General features: G+C 48.8%; 1 protein-coding gene across 1 annotated transcript; it reads left to right on the top strand.

The window, feature by feature from the left end:
- The first annotated feature begins 831 nt into the window (after nt 1–831).
- Nucleotides 832–18,501, top strand: RAD51D (RAD51 paralog D). The gene is made up of 10 exons (XM_029927693.1): nt 832–1,131; nt 1,453–1,514; nt 1,736–1,854; nt 10,376–10,457; nt 10,696–10,830; nt 11,327–11,422; nt 15,130–15,217; nt 15,339–15,409; nt 17,625–17,789; nt 17,935–18,501. The coding sequence occupies exons 1-10, from the start codon at nt 1,050–1,052 to the stop codon at nt 18,016–18,018; spliced, it is 984 nt and encodes a 327-aa protein (XP_029783553.1). The 5' UTR covers nt 832–1,049; the 3' UTR covers nt 18,019–18,501.
- The last annotated feature ends 400 nt before the right edge of the window (nt 18,502–18,901 follow it).

The raw sequence follows: 18,901 nt of genomic DNA on the forward strand, positions 1-18,901 counted from the left end.
TTCTGCTAGAACTCTACATATGCCACATCCTCACCCTGAGTGTCTTTGTGTGTCGAGTGACAATGGGGGGTGGGTGCTGCAGAGATATACAAATATGTGCCAGACATATTTCTGTTCTCAAGGAAATCACCTTACCATAGGAAAACCAACACACAACTCTGGGAGTGGTTAGAGTGGCTTTGCACTCACGTGTGGATTTGTTCACTCTAAGTCCTGCTCTGCACCCACAGGTTGTGTAAACCTTTGGCAAGTGACTTCACCCCCCTGAGCCTCAGTTTCCTCCACTGTGAAATGAGTTGTGAGGAGATAACCCTGTAAAGCTGTTTTATGTTTTCCAAAGGATGAGACAAAGCAAAGGACACTTAAAAATGCCAAATCATATCTTCTGTGTTCCAATCATCAGGGTTTTTTGCTGTTATTCAAAAAAGAAAGTGTTGTTTCAAAAACAGAGACGCAGATGTCCTCTGTGCACTCTGCTGCTTATTAGCACCTATCACAGACATCTGTAATTACCCCGTATTTTTCACTCCTCTTCATTGTCCTCCCCACTAACAGGGAGGGAGGTGCCTAAGCGTAGAGATGGTCCGTCGGGGCGAACTCCGCGGCCAGGTGTTTAGAACAGAAGGCGACGCCCGGGGACGCGCAGCACGGTCTACGGAGCACCCCAGGAGGGTGTGCGGGTGCGGGACGCGGGGCGTGTTAGGCGGGGAGCGAGTCCAGTCCGGAGGATGCCGGGGGAGGGGCACGGGGGTGGAGCGCCAGGCGGCTGGGGACTGGATCCCGCCCCCGCGCGCGGCTCCGCCCCAACCACCCTGTCGCCGCGCGGCCAGCAGGTGGCGCTGCAGTCCAGGCCCTGGCGCCTGGAAGGCGGAAGCGCGGCGTGGCGCGAGCTGCTGGGCTGTGGTGCGTGGACCCCGCGGGGGCGCCCCCTCCGCGCCGTTACCCGCGAGCCGTCTGGAAAGAGGTGCCGCCAGGTGAAGGGAGAGGGCCCCGCAGATGCCCGCGGGACGACCAGCCCCGAGCCCGGCGTGACCCGGACCTCAGGGAACATGGGCGTGCTCAGGGCCGGGCTGTGCCCGGGCCTCACCCAGGACACCGTCCAGCTTCTGAGAAGCCGCGGGATCAAGACAGGTGACCGCGTGCGCGCCACCCAGCTGGGCACCGCACGGACTAGGCTAGGCGTGCTTAGGAGGGGCCGCCCCTGCACGCCTCCTGCACCGCCCGCACTGCCCTGCGGAGGCTCGGGAAGGCTGGATTGAGGCCAGCCGAGTCCCTGGGGAGGGCAGGACCCCTACTGGGTGCCAGGCGCCTCGCCAGGTCCTGCGTCTCTGTGCTATCACGTAGGCCTGCCCCGAGGTAGAACCGTCTCACCCGCTTTACAGAAGAAAAGCCAGGAGTGGGAAGCCCGGCACCTCCCTTCCTGCCAATCAACCACGTGTGCTTTGTTTTCAGTGGTGGACCTGGTTTCTGCAGACCTGGAGGACGTAGCCCAGAAGTGTGGCTTGTCTTACAAGGTGAGCTGACAGTCTCCATGCTCCAAACTTGGGTGTCTCTAAATGCTCAACCCTGAACCAAGGGAGCAAAGCGTTCCCAGAGATTGATAACTGGCGGGGGGGGGGGGGGACGGCGCAGCATTTGAGTCCCTGGGATGCCCCTCCCTTGGCGGGTCATTGCAGGGGCTGCTTCAGATAGATCGGTTCCGGCCCCATCTTGAGTTGCCCCGCCCCTTCCGTAGGCCCTGGTTGCCCTCAGAAGGGTGCTGCTGGCTCAGTTCTCAGCTTTCCCCTTCAACGGCGCAGATCTGTACGAGGAACTGAAGACTTCCACCGCCATCCTGTCCACCGGCATTGCAAGGTTTGTACTTGGGGAAGAAAGCGAGAGGCTGGAGGACAGGGCTGTCTCCAGGGCGGCCTTTGATGCTTGAATCTAGAGAGAGCAGGGTTTTGTATTTAAACAGTTTCTTTTTTTTTAATTTTTTAATTTTTTAAATTTATTTTTGAGAGACAGAGAGACAGCGCGAGTAGGGGAGGGTCAGAGAGAGAGAGGGAGATACAGAATCTGAAGCAGGCTCCAGGCTCTGAGCTGTCAGCACAGAGCCTGACACGGGGCTCAAACCCACGAACCGTGCGATCATGACCTGAGCTGAAGCCGGAAGCTTAACCGACTAAGCTACGCAAGCGCCCCAGTATTTTGTTTTTTTTAATTGTTTATTTATTGTTGAGAGAGAGAGAGAGACAGAGTGTGAGGGAGGGGGAGAGGCCAAGAGAGAGTCACAGAATGCGAAGCAGGCTCCAGGCTCTGAGCTGCCAGCACAGAGCCCGATGCTGGGCTCCAACCCACAGAACGGTGAGATCATGACCCCAGTCGAAGTTGAGGCTTAACCGGCTGAGCCAGCCAGACGCCCCGGAGAGCAGGGATTTTTGATCAGTGATGAGGGCAACATGAGCAGATGGTCAGGACTTCTGAGTTCTCTTACCCTATGACAGGGCTTCTTGACTTCACACTTCTGACAGTTTGGGTTTTGTAATTATTGTCGGGGGGTCGGGGGGGAATTGTCTATCCTGTGCATTATAGGATTTTTGGCAGCATCTCTGGCTTCTATTCAATAGATACCAGTTGTACCTCCCTTTCCCCCATGTTGTGACAATCAAAAATGTCTCCACATATTGCCAGATGATCCCTGTGGGGGCACAGTTGCTTCTGGTTGAGAACCACTATCCTGTAACACAAGATGTCAGTGTTTCATTATTATTCAGCAGGTCAGAGCAACTCTTTCTTGGCCCTGATTCCCATTTCACTTAAGGATGGGGCAAGGGGCACATGGGTGGCTCAGTCAGTTGAGCATCTGACTTCGGCTCAGGTCATGATCTCACTGTGAGTTTGAGCCCCACATCAGGTTCCTGCTGTCAGTGCACAGCCTGCTTCTGATCCTCTGTCGCCCCCCTGTCTGCTCCCTCCCTCACTTGCGCTCTGTCTCTCAAAAATAAATAAAACAAAAACAAAAAAGGATAGGGCAAGAGAACGTGGCAGGACTGAGTGAACATAGCAGGCTCATTGAATGCCTCCTACGTGCCAGCCACTGATGTTACGTTATGTAATCTCTTCAGTGACCCTGTGAGTTAGTGATTATTAACCAAGCCTGAGTTTAGCCCTAGAGAATTGAGGGGGGTGGAGTGGTGGGAATGGACCTGGGATGCTTGATCAGAGCCGGATGTGTGCCCCATACCCGGCATGAGGGCAGAGAGAGCTTCCGTGGAGGAGTAGTTACACTCTGCTGCATGGTTTTGGAGGAGAAAGAGTTGGAAGACCACAGCCGTTTTCTGGCCAAGGGAGTCTGACCGCTCTCCTGGCCTGTTGGTGCAGAATTTGATGAGGAACTCTGCCACCAGAGCGGTCTCTGGATTGGTTTGGCCATTGCTGTTTCCCTAACATGTTTTCTTGGCAAGGTTCATACAGCATGGTGCTCGCTCCTCCTGTCCTCCTGGATGGGGGTCCCAGTCTCTCATCCATCTCTTTTTTTTTTTTTAGTGTCTTTTTTATTTTTGAGAGACAGAGAGAGAAAGCATGAGCAGGGGGCAGGGGAGGGTCAGAGAGAGAGAGAGAGAGGGAGCTGTCAGCACAGAGCCTTACATGAGGCCTGAACCCACGAACCGCAAGATCTGACCTGAGCTGAAGTCAGACGCTTAACCAACTGAGCCACCCAGGCACCCCCATCCATCTTTTATCCTAGTATGCCTACTAGGTGCCAGATATGTGCAGATGAGAGGTGTCCCAGTGTGGCACGGCTCCTGCCCTTAATAGATGTGGGGTCTAGTGAGTAGATAGGAGAGCAGGTGGACAGAAGAGAGGTGTACGAAGGTGTGGAGGCAGCGTAAGGAGGGCGTGATTAACCAGAAGCCAACCTGGCCTTTGGGCTTAGGGAGCTTCTAAAAGCAACGTGAGCAGAGGAAGCATTTAGAGAGCAGTCAAGTGATAAATGGTCAGGATTGTGGCTGCAGAAGGGCGTTGAAAAGGAAATCAGTGGTTCTGGAAAGCTCCGTGGCCGAGGCAGGCCGTGGGCATTGAGGAACGGATGGGCTTTCTCTGAGTGCCTAGTACTGTGCTCCACAGTACATGATCTCCTTTGTTCCCCACAACCACCAATGGGTGAATCACAGTTAAACCCACCATCTGCTAGATGAGGAGACTGGGACTCCAGTTAAGTGATGTGTGCAAGGGGGCGCCTGGGTGGCTCAGTTGGTTAAGCGTCCGGCTTCAGCTCAGGTCATAATCTCACGGTTCATGGGTTCAAGCCCCGCATCGGTCTCTGTGCTGACAGCTCAGAGCCTGGAGCCTACTTCCGATTCTGTGTCTCCCTCTCTCTCTGACCCTCCCCTGTTCATGCTAGCTCTCTGTCTCTCAAAAGTAAATAAAACACATAAAAAATTAAAAAATAAATAAACATACCCCCCCCAAAAAAGTGATGTGTGCAAGTTTGCACAGCTAGGAAGTGGCAGACCAGGCCCTTGAGGCCATACTTGTCACATTGCTGACTCGGACCCGTCTACCCTGTTGCCTTCCTCCAGGAGGGAGGCCGTGATGTGAAAGCGAGCTGCGGGCACGGGGCAGAGGTGTGCAGGGTGGGGCGGACTAGAGAGGCTTGCAGGAGTGAGGCCAAGACCGAGATGGCGGCGGTGGGGTGCGTGAGTCCCGTCAAGGGCAGGTGACGGCAGGAGACATGCAGCAGGCCTTGCTTCCTGGTGGGATGTGGCCATGAGGAATCACGACGTGCTGGGTTTCTGCCCTCCTCACTGCGTTCTCTGGATGGCAACCAGATGTAACTTTTAGAAGGGAGGTGGAGAGTCCTGTTGTCACACTGGGGAAATGCTTCATTAACCCAAATTAGAGAGTTTCTTTTCTGTAGGCCATCTCAGAGCCTGATGTGCAATGTGAGTCTTTACAAGGACAATAGAGCATGAAGTAGACCTTGGAAGAAGCTGTATGGACTGAGGGAGATAGGTGGTCCCTGAAGACTGGAGCTGGGTCTTATTCATCTCTGTACCTCCCTCGTTTTGGAGTAAGGCCTTTCAGGAAATGTGAGGTGTTTAGGCCATGTTGGAATGAACAGCTGGAAGAAAAAAAAAAAGACTAAAAGCCAATCCCAAGGGAGAGGTGGAGGCTAACTCTCAGAAGTGTATTTGGAAATAGTGGTAAGAGCTGGGTGTGTTTCCGCTGCACAAGGCAGGCAGGGGTCTCCGTGGTCACATAGGAGAGGCCTGTGGGCAGTAGGAGGCATGACATGAAAACACAGGAACGCAGGTAAGAAGTCAGCTGAGAGGGGGATTTGGGAATTCCTTTTGCAGCGTGGCTCTCATGGCCAAGAATGAGACTGAGGGGCGCCTGGGTGGCTCAGTCGGTTAAGCATCCGGCTTCAGCTCAGGTCATGATCTCATGGTTCGTGGGTTCGAGCCCCACGTCGGGCTCTGTGCTGACAGCTCAGATCCTGGAGCCTGCTTCAGATTCTGTATCTCCCTCTCTCTCTGACCCTTCCCTGCTCGTGCTGTCTTTCTCTGTCTCTCAAAAATAAATTAAAAAACATTAAAAAACAAGAATGAGATAGATTCTTTTCTGGAGAGCCAGTACCAGTTGTTTAGCCCAGGCTACACGTTAGAATCAAATGGGAGGTTAAGAAAAATTCTGACTTAATTAGTCTAGGTCGGTGGGTCCCAAACATGTCTGGGCGTTAGAATCACTTGAGGAATCTTTAAACATTCTAAAGCCCACATCTCCAGCGGCCCAATTAAATCACATTCTTTGAGGATGGGACACAGGCATCGGTAGTTTTTTTTTTTTTAACACTTTTTTTCAATGTCTATTTATTTTTGAGAGAGAAACAGAACATGAGTGGGGGGAGGGGAGAGAGAGAGAGGGAGACACAGAATGCAAAGCAGACCCCAGGCTCCATGCTGTCAGCGCAGAGCCCAATGTGGGGCTCGAACTCAAACTGTGAGATCATGACCTGAACTGAAGTCAGATGCTCACTGACTGAGCCACCCAGGTGCCCTGGGCATCAGTAGTTTTTGATGTTCCCAGGTGACTCCAGGGTGTGGACAAGTTTGGGAACTGCTGATGGAGACCTCTTTTTCAAAATTCCTCTGGTGACTTTCATATGCAGGCAGGATTGAGAATCACTGGTCTAGCCTAGTGGTTTTCAAATGTGAGCACACATCCAGATCACCTAAGAGACTGTTGAAACGCAGATACAGTCCCTGGAGTTTCTGATGCATCGGATGTCAGGTGGGGCCTGAGAGTTTGCATTTCACACCAGTTCCCAGGGGCTGCTGGTGCTGCTTGTCTGGGGACCACACCAGGAGAACCACTGCCTTGATGGGGCCTGGGATTGTCTGGTCCCAGTGGGACAAGCCACAGGCCTCTTGAATGGTGACCAGAATGTTTTGCTGGGCAGGGACCTGTGCTTATAATCATGGAGTCCTTGGGATCGAAACAGATGGGGTGTTTACTGAGGTGATGCTTGGTGTTGACAGGAGGCCAGGGGAGGTCTTTAAGAACCGCTTCAGAGTACTGGGGCCTGGGAAGGGGTTTGCAGGGCTGGAAAAGGGATGCATGAGGTCAGGACATTGGAGCCAGTAGTATGGGCTGTGGGGAAGGTAGAGAAGCGATAAGCCCAAAGGTTGGGCAGAGAGTGGAGGGTGGCTAGTGACTTGTTTCCATAGTGGTTCAAGGACAGGACGTAGGTTAGGAATTGGCTGTGTCTTGAGTTTATCCCAAGGCTTCCACAGCAAGGGTTTTGGCAATATAGGAACTAGATGGTACTCTTCTATCACTTGTTTCTCTGGGAACATTCATTGTGCGTCTCCCGTGTTTCCGGCACTCTGCCAATGTCGGAGCCCGGTCCTTGCCCCTGGGTGCTCTGTGCCAAATGGGGAAGACAGACAAAAACAAGCAAATAGAAAATAATTACCAACTCCTAGAACCAAGTGAATTCAGCAAGGACGCAGGATACAAGATCAGCACATAAAAATCAATTGCATTCCTATATACTGAAAATGAACATGTGGAATTGGAAAATTAAAACATAATACCATTTACAATTGCCTCAAAGAAAATGAAATGCTTAAGTCTAAATCTAACGAAGCAGATATGGGAGCTGTACGCTGACAATTCAAACTTGCTGATGAAAGAAATGAAAGATGACCCAAATAATGGAGAGACCCCCTGGACTCGTGGATTGGCAGAGTAAAGACCGTAGTTCTCCACAAACTGCCTTATAAACTTCATACAGTTCGTATCAAAGTCCCAGCCGATTTTTTTTTTTGATGGTAGAAATAAGGCTTATTCTAAGAATTAAATGGAAAAGCTAATGTAGAATCGCTCAAACAATTTGAAAAAGGGTAAAGTTGGAGGAATCACTGTTCCAGACGCGAAGGCTTGCTATAAAGCAGTAATCAAGACCAGTGTGGGATTGGCCAAGCGAGAGACACACAGATCAGTGGAGTGGCGTAGAGAACCTAGCAGTATGCCCACAGTCATGTCGGACTGATTGTTGACCAAGGTGCAAAAACACTTCAGTGGAGGAGGATATAACCTTTCATCACAGGTGCTGGAGCTGTTGGGCATCACGGGATAATAAATAAGCCTAAACTTCTCATCTCACACAAAACTTGAAAATGGATCATGGACTTAAATGTATAACCATCAAGGTTTTATTTTTATTTTTCAAGATGTTATTTAAAGTAATCTCTAGGGGCACCTGGGTGGCTCAGTCGGTTGAGCCTCCGACTTCGGCTCAGGTCAGATCTCATGTTCCTGGGTTCGAGCCCCGCGTCAGGCTCTGTGCTGACAGCTCAGAGCCTGGAGCCTGCTTCCGGTTCTGTATCTCCTTCTCTCTCTGCCCCTCCCCCTCTCATGCTCTGTCTCTCTCTGTATCAAAAATAAATAAAACATTTTAAAAAATAATAATTAAAAAAAATAAAGTAATCTCTAGACTCTGTGTGGGACTCAAACTCACAGCCCTGTGATCAAGAGTTGCATGCTTCCACTGAGCCAGCCAGGTGCCCTAAAACTGTCAAGCTTTTAGAACAAAACATAGAAAATCTTTGAGAACTAAGGCTAGGTAGAGGGTTCTTGGACATGACACCAAAAGTGTGATCAATTAAAAAAAGATAAAATTTTTAATCAAAAAAATTTAAGATAAAAACCAACCAAAATTTAAAACTTCTTCCCTGCAAAAGAGAACAAAAAGACAAGCTATAGAGTGAGGAAACTATTTGCAAGCCACATACTCAACAAAGGACTTGCATCTAGAATATATAAAGAAATCTTAAAACTCAGTGGGGCGCCCAGGTGGCGCAGTCAGTTGAGTGTCTGACTCTTGATTTTGGCTCAGGTCATGATCTCACGGTTTGTGGGTTCAAGCCCCTCGTCGAGTTCCACTTCAGACTCTGCACGGAGCCTGCTGGGACTCTCTCTCTCTCTCTCTCCCTCTCTCTCTCTTTCTCTGCACACCTCCCACGTGTACATGTGCACACATGCACAAGTTTTCTCTCTCCCAAAATAAATAAATAAACTTAAAAAAAGACCCTCAATGGTGAAATAATCCAGTTAGCAAATGGACAAAAGACATGAACAGGTATTTCACCAATTCATGATGGCAAATGATCACATGAAAAGATGTCAACATTATTAGTTATTAAGGAAATACAAATTAAATCCACAATAAGAGGCACCTGGGTGGCTCTGTCAATTAAGGGTTTGCCTCTTGATTTCGGCTTGAGGTCATGATCTCAGAGTTTGTGAGTTCAAGCCCTGTGTAGGGCTCTGAACTGACAGTACACGGCATGCTTGAGATTGTCTCCCTTCCTGTCTGCCCCTCCACCACTCCAATCTCTCTCTCTCTCTCTCCCTCTCTCTGTCTCTCTCTCTCAAAAAGAAACAAACATTTATAAAAGACAATAAAACAAAAAAAAACCCATAATGAGCTATTATTGCACACCTACCAGAATGACTACAATAAAAAGTAGTGATAGGGGTGCCTAGGGAGATCTGTTTGTTAAGTGTCAGAATTCAACTCAGGTCATGATCTTATGGTTTGTGGGTTTGAGCCCCACATCAGGCTCTGCTGACAGCTCAGAGCCTGGAGCCTGCTTTGGATTTCTGTCTCTCTCTCTCTCTGTCTCTCTCAAAAATAAATATTCAAAAAGTAGTGATAAATGCCAAATGCTGGTAAGGATGTGGAGAGACTGGATTACTCATACATTGTTAGTGGGATAGTAAAATGGCATAGCCACTCTGGAAAAGAGTTTAGTAGTGTCATATGTGCTTACCATACAACCCAACAGTTGTATTCTTTTCTTTTTTTAAATATTTTATTTTTAAGTAATCTCCACACCCAACATGGGGGTCGAACTTACAACCACAAGATCAAGAGTTGCATGCTCTACTGCGCCCACTCGGAGTTATATTCTTATGCATTTATTCCGGAGAAATGAAAACAGGTTTTTTATACAAAAACCTGTACACAAATGTTCATAGCAGTTTGATTCATAATTGTCCCAAACTGGAAACAGCTAAAACAGACTTCAGTGGTGAATGGTTAAACAGACATGGTACTTCCGTACCCCGGGCTACTTCTCAGCAATGAAAAGAAACAGCTATGGATACAACACCTTGGATGGATCTCAAGGGAATGATGCTGAGCAAAAGAAGCCCGCACAATGGCTACACAGTGCGATTCTATGCACGTAACATTCTTGAAACAACATAATAGAGATGGAGAACAGGTTGGTGGTTTCCAGGGAGGGGTGGCTTGGAGAGTATGGCTGTAAAAGGGTGGCACAAGGGAGCCTTGTAGTGATGGAAATATTCTTTTATCTTGATTGTGGTGGTTGCGTAAACCTGCCTGTGTGATAAGATTGCACAGAACTGCATACGGGCACACACGTAACACTGGGGAAATCTGCATAAGCTCTGTGGATTGCATTAGGGGCACCTCGCCATGTACTGCAGGAGGCTACTGTTAGGGGCAGTGAGGGGAAGGGTACACGCAACCCCACTGTAAAATTGTTTTTCTGCAACTTCCTAATGAATCTCTAATGACTTTGGAGTTTAAAGGAAACCCATGAGGGATTGAGATTCAGGCCAGGAAGGAGGACCTTTTGATGGGGCAGCAGAGACCTCTGTAGGGAGTGATCTTTAGGCTGAGAGTGAACGGATGGGGAGGGGCCCAAGCAGGATCTTGTAGCCATGCCCTCTTTCCCCAGAGGTGTTCAGAACCATCTGGGAAGGAGTGCCTTGCTTTTCTTGTTGGTTCCTACTCCCCTCTATTCCCTCCAGTCCCCTGGGTTGATTCTCTTCCTTCCTCCTCTTCTTTCATCAGCCTGGACAAACTGCTTGATGCTGGTCTCTACACTGGAGAAGTGACTGAAATTGTAGGAGGCCCAGGTAGCGGCAAAACCCAGGTACACGTGCGGCCAGCAGCCAGGAGGACGGGAGGACGTGGGTGCATCTCTCCATATCCCTGAGGGAGTTTCTGCCTATGTGCTTAGGATTCAGGGCTTGGAAGAGAGAGGTTGGGTGATGAGGAGTGGGGCTTGAACTTGGCCCATTCGCGTCACTGGGATTTGGACAGCATTTGGTGGGGAGTTATTCTGGGCCTGCTTTGGGGGCTCAAGTTCTCCCAATGCCTTGTCTTTTCAGGTATGTCTTTGTGTGGCTGCAAATGTGGCCTATGGCTTGCAGCAGAACGTTGTATACATTGATTCCAGTGGAGGACTGACAGCCTCCCGCCTCCTCCAGCTGCTGCAGGCCAGAACCCCAGATGAGGAGGAGCAGGTAAGGGGCAGGAGGGTTGAGTTCCTTTGAGGTTCTGACACAAGAAGACCCAATCATCCCTTATATTGCAAGAATTGTGGCCATTTAATAATCTATTAATACCTCCTGAACTCTTCAAGCTTCCCTGTTATGACGTTGTCCCAGCTGGGATGCTACCCGCACCGATCTTCTGGGTAACCCAACTCCTCGCACACCCTAGTTCATGGCTGGCAAACACCCAGCGCCTGGGTTTCCTTCCCATCTCTTGCCCTCGGCAGCCGTTCCTAATCAGACCTGCCTGCCGTTCTTCCCCACAGCGGTCTGACTTGGCTTTGTAGGTCAGCACCCAGGCAACCACCACTGTGAGAACTGGCCCAGTAGACAAAGCCCATTTGCCATCTTGGACCTGAGTCCTTATGTCTAGGTGTGTTTGCTCAGATTTAAAATCCCTCTGCATCTTGCTTGATCCCCTGCTCCCTCTTATCCAAAGCCCCTCCTTCTTTTCCCACCCCTTTAGGCAGGAGCTCTCCAGAGGATCCAGGTGGTTCGTGCGTTTGACATCTTCCAGATGTTTGACGTGCTGCAGGACCTCCGAGGCGCTGTGTCCCAGCCGGTGAGCCTGCTGTTCTGTCCCTTCCTGCTTCGCCCTGCTTGCCAGGCGATCTATATGTGGGCAGATGTCCAATGACAGACTCTTTGGAAATGCAGATGTGCAGTCTGGTGACTCCAGCTGTGCTTGCCACTTCCAGGATGGAAATGCTTCCTGAGTGCTTAATCCATGCCTGAGTGCCTCATGGTTTGCATGCCCATCTTTCCCGCTAAACAGTAAGACCCTTGAGTGCAAGGATCATGTCATATTCAGCCCTGCATTCCTTCCCCCACAGGATCACCTAGGATTACTTTCAGCTGCAAGTGATAGATGCTGCCTGACAGACAGGTGGACCTTGGGGACATTTAATTATCTCACATGAGTCTGGAGGTTGGCTGGTCCACAGTACCAGGGCTCTACGTTGGTGTGTCTGATTCTCTTGCTCTTTCCCCTCATGATTGCAAAGTGGCTGCAATAGCTCTAGGCCTTATGTCTTCACACATCAACAGTGGTGTTCAGGGCAGTAATAGATGGCCCCTTTTCTGCACTTCTCCCCTTTATCAGGAAAGAAAAATCTCTCTCCAGAACCCACTAGTAGACTTCTTCGCTTTACATCTAGTTGGGCCAAAACAGAGTTTTATGTGTATCTTAGACTAGGGATTGGGCTCACCTTCTGTGATATCAGGAGATTTCTGCCTAGTATCTGAAAACTTTCAGAATTCTGTTAACAGGAAGAGGGGTTTAGAATGGCATTTGGGTTGGTATTGTACTATGTTTGCTAGGTGCTTAGGATTTGATGCACTGATTTATAAGCTATTGGGTTTAGAAAGACATCTTAGAATAGTTCAATTCATTTAAAAAAACAAATAGCTCAATTTATGTTAAACTCTGACCCCAAAGCATAACATGTTCCTATGGGTGTACCCAAGGTAGCATGTAAACCATTTTTACAAACTTTACAACATATAATAGTTGAACAGGTACTTGCCATAGGAGCTGTAGCTGATTATGACCCATGTGTGTTGAGACGTGACGTCATCTAGCCAAATCTAATCCAACCTTCATTTCTAGAGATGAGGAGAGTGAGGGCCAGAGAAGTTTAGTAAGTTCTTCATAGTCACCATGTAATTAGGATAAGACCTAAGCTAATAACTCAAATCTCTCAACTCCTAGGTCAAATGACTGTATTTTTTACTGGGAGTCCAATGGGATAATATATATCCTATTGCATAACGAATTACCATAAATTTAATGACTTAACACATGTTTACTACCTCACAATTTCTATGGGTCAGGAGTCTGGCCCAGTTAGCTGAGGCCTCTGCTTAGGATCACAGTAGTCTGTAATCAAGATGGCAGCTGGGCCGTATTCTTTTCTGGAGGCTCAACTGACGGAGAATCCACTTACAAGTTCACTCAGGTTGTCATCAGAATTCATTTCCTAGTAGGTCCAGTTTCTTGCTGGCAGTTGTCCACACCGCCCATTGTTCTCTGCCATGTGGCCCTTTCCATAGGCAATTCACAACATGACCACTTGCTTCGTCGAGACAGCACAAGAATGAAGCAAAAGGCAACATGCAATCTCATATAACAATGTAATCTTAGGAGTGATGTCTCATTACCTTTGCTATATAACATGGCCTATGAAAGAGAGTGCCATTCCAACACCTTTGACACTGTATTAGTTAGAAGCAAGCCATAAGGCTCACTCATGGTTGGGGGAGGGGATTATATGAGGGATTGTACCCTTGGAGGTGGCGGTCCAAGGGGCTGCTTTAGGGTCTGTCTGCCACAGATGACCTGATACCTCCATAGTTGCCAGCAGCGACGGGCTGGCTGGCCCCATTTTCACCAGAGATTTCAACCCACTCTCCCAGAGTGAGGAAGAGTTAAGCCAATTTCAGCTTTAGCTTCTCTCTTTTCTGCCATCTTCTCTTAGACAAGCTGATGGCTGAGAGTCAGAAACTGGAAGATAAGGAAGATATGCAAAAGACAGGCCAGATAATGCTGAATCTCCAAGATTTGGCCAAAATGAAGTGAGAAAGAAAGCTGTAAAAACAGAATTGCCAAATGACTTGGATATAAGGAGTAAGGGAGGTTAGGTCCAAGATGCTAATACTTGTGTAAGGATACGGGTTAATGGTTTTAACAGATGGCTGTCTATATAGTCTGTATTTAGAACCACTTTAGATGTGGAAGATGAGGCCCTAGAGGCATGATGATCTGGAAAGAGACAATGAAGTAAAGAGAAGACTAACCTCTTCCACACAGGAAGTTAGGAATTTGGGGAGTAGGCCGAAGAGGGAGAAGAGGGGCCTGGAAAGATGGTGGAGACCTGGCCATCAGGAGAAAGATGGCTACTAAGGAAATTCGGGACTGGAGCACCTAGCTGGCTCAATGAGTGGAGCATGTAACTCTTGATCTCAAGGTTGTGAGTTCGAACCACACGTTGGGTACAGGGATTACTTAAACATAAAATCTTAAGGGGCGCCTGGGTGGCTTAGTTCCTTAAGCAGCTGACTCTTGGTATCGGCTCACGTCATGATCTCACAGTTCATGGGATTGAGCCCCATATCAGGGTCTGCACTGACAATGCTGAGCGTGCTTGGGATTCTCTCTCTCCTCTCTCTCTGCCCCTCCCCTGCTCATGCATGCACGCGCTCTCTCTCTCTCTCTCTCTCTCTCCCCCCTCCCTCTCCCTCTCTCTCTCTCTCCTCTCTCTCCCCCTCTCAAAATAAGTAAATAAACTTAAAAAATAAAATAAAGTCTTAAGGGGTGCCCAGGTGGCTCAATCAATTGAGCATCCAAGTCTTGATTTCATCTCGGCTAGTGATCCCAGGGTTGTGGGATCGAGGCCCAAGTTGGGCTCCACATGAGCATGGAGCCTGCTTAAAATTCCCTTGGGGCACCTGGGTGGCTCAGCCAGTTAAGCACCCTACTCTTGATTTTGGCTCAGGTCATGATCTCACAGTTTGGGAGATCTAACCTTGTATGTGGCTTTGCGCTGATAGCTGGGAGCCTGCTTGGGATTCTTTAAGTCCCTCTCTTTCTGCCTCTCCCCTGTTGGCATGCTGTCTCTCGAAAGAAATAGACATTAAAAAAAAGAAAGAGGGGCGCCTGGGGGGCTCAGTCAGTTAAGCAGCTGGCTTCGGCTCAGGTCATGATCTTATGGTTCGTGGGCTCAAGCCCCGTATCGGGCTCTGTGCTGACAGCCAGCTCAGAGCCTGGAGCCTGCTTCAGATTCTGTCTCTCTCTCTCTTTCTCTGACCCTCCTCTGCTCGCACTCTCTCTGTCTCTCAAAAATAAAAATAAAAAACATTAAAAAATTTTTAAAAAGAACGATTCTCTCTTCCCACCTCTGCCCCGCCCCCCTGCACATGTGTGTATGCTCTCTCTCTAAAAAATAAAATAAGAAGAGAAAAGAAAGAAAATTCATGGCTTGGGCCATAGAACTTGGAACAGGGATTTCTCAAATATAATTATTTTGGGGTGTCTGTGACATCCTGTGATTTAAAACCTCTCTATCCACCCGAGTCTTCAGTAAAATCTCCTATATCTACATAGGAGGTGGGGTTGGGGGAAAAGACCTTACTGCCAAGTCTGTGGTACCCCAACAGCTATATTTGGGGGCAGGGAACTTACTTCTTACAGTTCCTGATAGAAGAGCAATCTCGGCCTGTAATGGACGCCCCCTAGAGGCTCACTGGTTCATGGCATCTGCTTCTCCCCAGGTGAGCAGTGCGTCGACTGTGAAGGTGGTGGTTGTGGACTCCGTCACTGCCGTGGTCTCCCCACTTCTGGGAGGTCAGCAGAGGGAAGGTAAGAGGTGTGGCAGAGCCCGCGGTCCAGGACATGACCTTGCCTCTGAGCTCTGAAATCCAGTCCCCATCTAGCCTAGTCTTGGGTGCCCTGCTGCCCTTGCCCTCTGCTTCTCTTCCAGGTTTGGCCTTGATGATGCAGCTCTCTCGAGAGCTGAAGACCCTGGCCCGGGATGTTGGCGTGGCGGTGGTGGTGAGGAACTGGGCTCCGCCCCTTGCTGCTCTTGCCTCTGATCCTTGGGCTTTGCCAGGGGGGCGCGTGAATTCAATTTCTAATTCTGGCCGCTTACTTCCTTTAATGGAGACTTCTGAAACCTGAAAGTGGCCCTTTAGGAAAGGGTCCTGGCCCAACTTCCCTGGGTCATCTAGAGCACTGGATTGTGATGGGATCGGACATAAATAGCCAAGGGGTCAAGGACAGTCTTGTTTTTCTTTTTACTTTAAGACAGGTTTATTGAGCTATAATTCATACAGAGTGCCTTTCTCCTCATTTAAAGTTTGGCTAACAGATACTACTGCATCCAGTCTTGTTACCCTGGCACAGTCAAGATCTAGACTATTTTGGTCACCCCAGAAAGGTCCGCTAGCCTCAGACAACCACCAATCTGGTTTCTGTCCCAATAGTTTTGCCTTTTAAGTCTGTATGATTCTTATAGGGCAACAAATAGTTAAATATAGGAATCAAATTTGCAATAAATCTCCACATCCACAGAAAGCATATTAATATTTTTGTGTATCTCCAAAGGATTTTTTTCTCTACATATATACATATATTTTTAAGCAGCTTTCCAACTAAACTGTGACCTTGTTAAAAAACAACAACAACAACAACAACAAAAACTCAGGGCACCTGGGTGGCTCAGTTGGTTAAGCATCTAACTCTTGATTTCAGCTCAGGTCATGATCGCACCGTTTGTGGGGTTGAGCCCTCTGTTGAGCTTTGCACTGACAGCATGGAGCCTGCTTGGGCTTCTCTTTCTCCCTCTCTCTCTGTCTCTCATGATAAATAAACTTAAAAAAATTTTTTTTAAGCTCATCTTATTCCATTTCCCAGGTCTTTAGATGCTTTACGAATGCCCTTTTTAGCAGTTGAATATTTTATTTAATACCCATGTTACAGGAGTCGGCAAAGTTTTCTGTAAAGGACCAGACAGTAAATAGTTGGGGCTTTATGGCCATATGGTTTGCATCGCAACCCCTCAGCTCTGCCTAAATTGCATGGGAGCAGCCATAGACAGTACTTGAGCCAAAGGCCGTGGCTATGTTCCAGTCAAATTCGATTTTCAAAAACAATTTGGGGGCCAGATTTGGCCTGTGGGTAGTAGTTTGCCAGCCCCTGCAATACTGTAACAATCTTTTTCCTGATTTGGGGCCTGTAGGTCATTCCTGGTTTTCTTCTTATTTTAAGGAAAATGCCAGTGAGCAACACCCTGATACCTAAATCTCTTTGCACATTTCATATTATTTCCTCAAACTCCTGAAAGTATATTCCCTGAGTCAGGGTTGCACACATTTTCATTTTTTTAATGTTTATTTATTTTTGAGAACAAGAGCACAGACAAGCAGGGGAGGGGCAGAGAGAGGTAGACAGAATCTGAAGCAGGCTCCAAGCTCTGAGCTGTCAGCACAAAGCCTGGTGGAAGCTCGAACCCACAAACCATGAGACCATCTGAGCTGGTCAGATGCTTAACCAACTGAGCCACCCAGTCACCCCAGGGGTGCATGCATTTTTAAATGTGTAGATATGATATTGCCATCTAATTTCCAGGGAGGTTATTCTAATTTGTACACCCATCAGTGTTCTTGAGTCCCAAGGCCTCCCTCTCCTGACTTTAGGATGCACGTGATCACCTGCTTGTGCCTCTGGCTCAGGCAATGGGGACTCAGTGACGAACAAGCCACAGCCCCTGCCTCTGGTTGAGGGTCTGATGTCACCTACCTCTGACTATCCTGGGCAGAGTAGAACTGACTGACCAGATTATGACCTCCGTTTTTAAGCTCCCCTGACCACCCCCACCACCCCCACGCAGAGGTGCTCCCTGACACACAAGGCTGGGTGGGTGTGGTCTCATGATGCCTGTCTACCTCGGTTGGGGGTATAGTAGGTGCACGTTCACCACTGGCTTCCCTTCAGCAAAGTGCAGACAGTGCTGCTTTTTTCAGACACATGCCCTACCACCTTCTGTCCGAGTCCAGCCTGAGACATTGTGATTTAGTGGAAACAGTTGAGCACAAGTAAGGACCCACGGTTCTAGTTCGAAACCCGCTGTTACTAACTTATGGAGCATTAGGGAAGTCATTTCGCCGTGCTTAGGCCTCAGTTTTCCCACTTGTAGAATGAAGCAGTAGGAATTGATGTGTCCTCTACACTTGCATTATATGTAAGTCTTTGATTCTTTCTGCCTCAGGTGACCAACCACGTGACCCGAGACAGGGACAGTGGGAAGCTCAAACCTGCCCTTGGACGCTCCTGGAGCTTCGTACCCAGCACCCGGATTTTCCTGGACATTGAGGAAGGGGCGGGAACATCGGGCGGTCGGCGCATGGCGTATCTGACCAAATCTCCTCGTCTGGTGAGCCGGCCCCAGGGGAAAGCCAGGAATCTGGGCCCAGATGTCTTATAGAGACGTCTTGGATGCTGAGACCCTGCAACCAAAGTGGCTACCGGCTTGGGCTGCTTCACTCAAAAACTCACGCTTCCCTCCTGTCTTCTTCCAGCCCACAGGTTTCCAGGAGATGGTAAACATTGAGACCTGGGGGACTCCAGAACAGAGCCCAACGTCACAGCAAGATCAAATGTGACTGTGCTACTGATTAGGAAAGGGAGGGCCATCCTGGGCCCCCAGCTCTGTGCACAGTGACACCTATTCACTGCCACCCAGTGCTTGGGATTGAAGTCAGAGCTTTTGGACTGGACTGAAGAGACATCTCTGTTTCCGCAGCTTCTCCTGTGGAAACAGAGCTACAGGCGAGAGAGGATGCTGTGGTGGACGGACCCAGAAATCCATGCTGGTGCCAAGTTTCCTTCCTTATTTCTATCATGTATGTGTCCAGTGGGAGCCAAGTTCACCCAGCTTAGGGCATCTCTGAAGAGGCATGCTAGTGACTGACCTGGGCTCCATCCTCACCCAGTGACTGAGCCATAAAGCCTCAGTCTGTTTGTTTTTGTGTGTTTGCGGTTATTTCAGCCTCTGTTTTTCCACCTGTAAGATGGAGCTCCCCTAGCTTTGCCTCTGAGTTACTGGGTGGAAGTGACCTTATAAATGCAAAACCTTTCTTTATCTATGTCATGTTCTTTAAATTTTTATTTATTTATTTAGTGTTTATTTAATTTTTGAGAGAGAGAGAGTGTGAGCAGGGGAGGGGCAGAGAGAGAGGGAGACACAGAATCCGAAACAGGCTTCAGGCTCCAAGTTGTCAGCACAGAGTCCAACACAGGGCTCAAACCCACACGCTGTGAGATCATGACCTGAGCCGAAGTTGGCCGCTTAAACGACTGAGCCACCCAGGTGCCCCTAAATTTTTTTTAATGCTTACTTATTTTTGAAAGACAGAGAGTGAGCGAATGCGAGCTGGGGAGGAGCAGAGAGGGAGGGAGACACAGAATCTGAAGCAGGCTCCAGGTTCTGACCTGTCAGCACAGAGCCCGACACAGGGCTTGAACCCACGAACCGTGAGATCATGA

This window comes from Suricata suricatta, chromosome 17 (genome assembly GCF_006229205.1).
Source record: "Suricata suricatta isolate VVHF042 chromosome 17, meerkat_22Aug2017_6uvM2_HiC, whole genome shotgun sequence".
In the NCBI taxonomy this organism is placed as follows: domain Eukaryota; kingdom Metazoa; phylum Chordata; class Mammalia; order Carnivora; family Herpestidae; genus Suricata; species Suricata suricatta.

Bases quoted from the DNA above. Each gene is read 5' to 3' on its own strand.
- RAD51D (XM_029927693.1), top strand. From the start codon at position 1,050: ATGGGCGTGCTCAGGGCCGGGCTGTGCCCGGGCCTCACCCAGGACACC. The intron at 1,132-1,452 runs GTGACCGCGTGC...CTTTGTTTTCAG, and splicing joins AAGCCGCGGGATCAAGACAG to TGGTGGACCTGGTTTCTGCA. The intron at 10,831-11,326 runs GTAAGGGGCAGG...CCACCCCTTTAG, and splicing joins CCCCAGATGAGGAGGAGCAG to GCAGGAGCTCTCCAGAGGAT.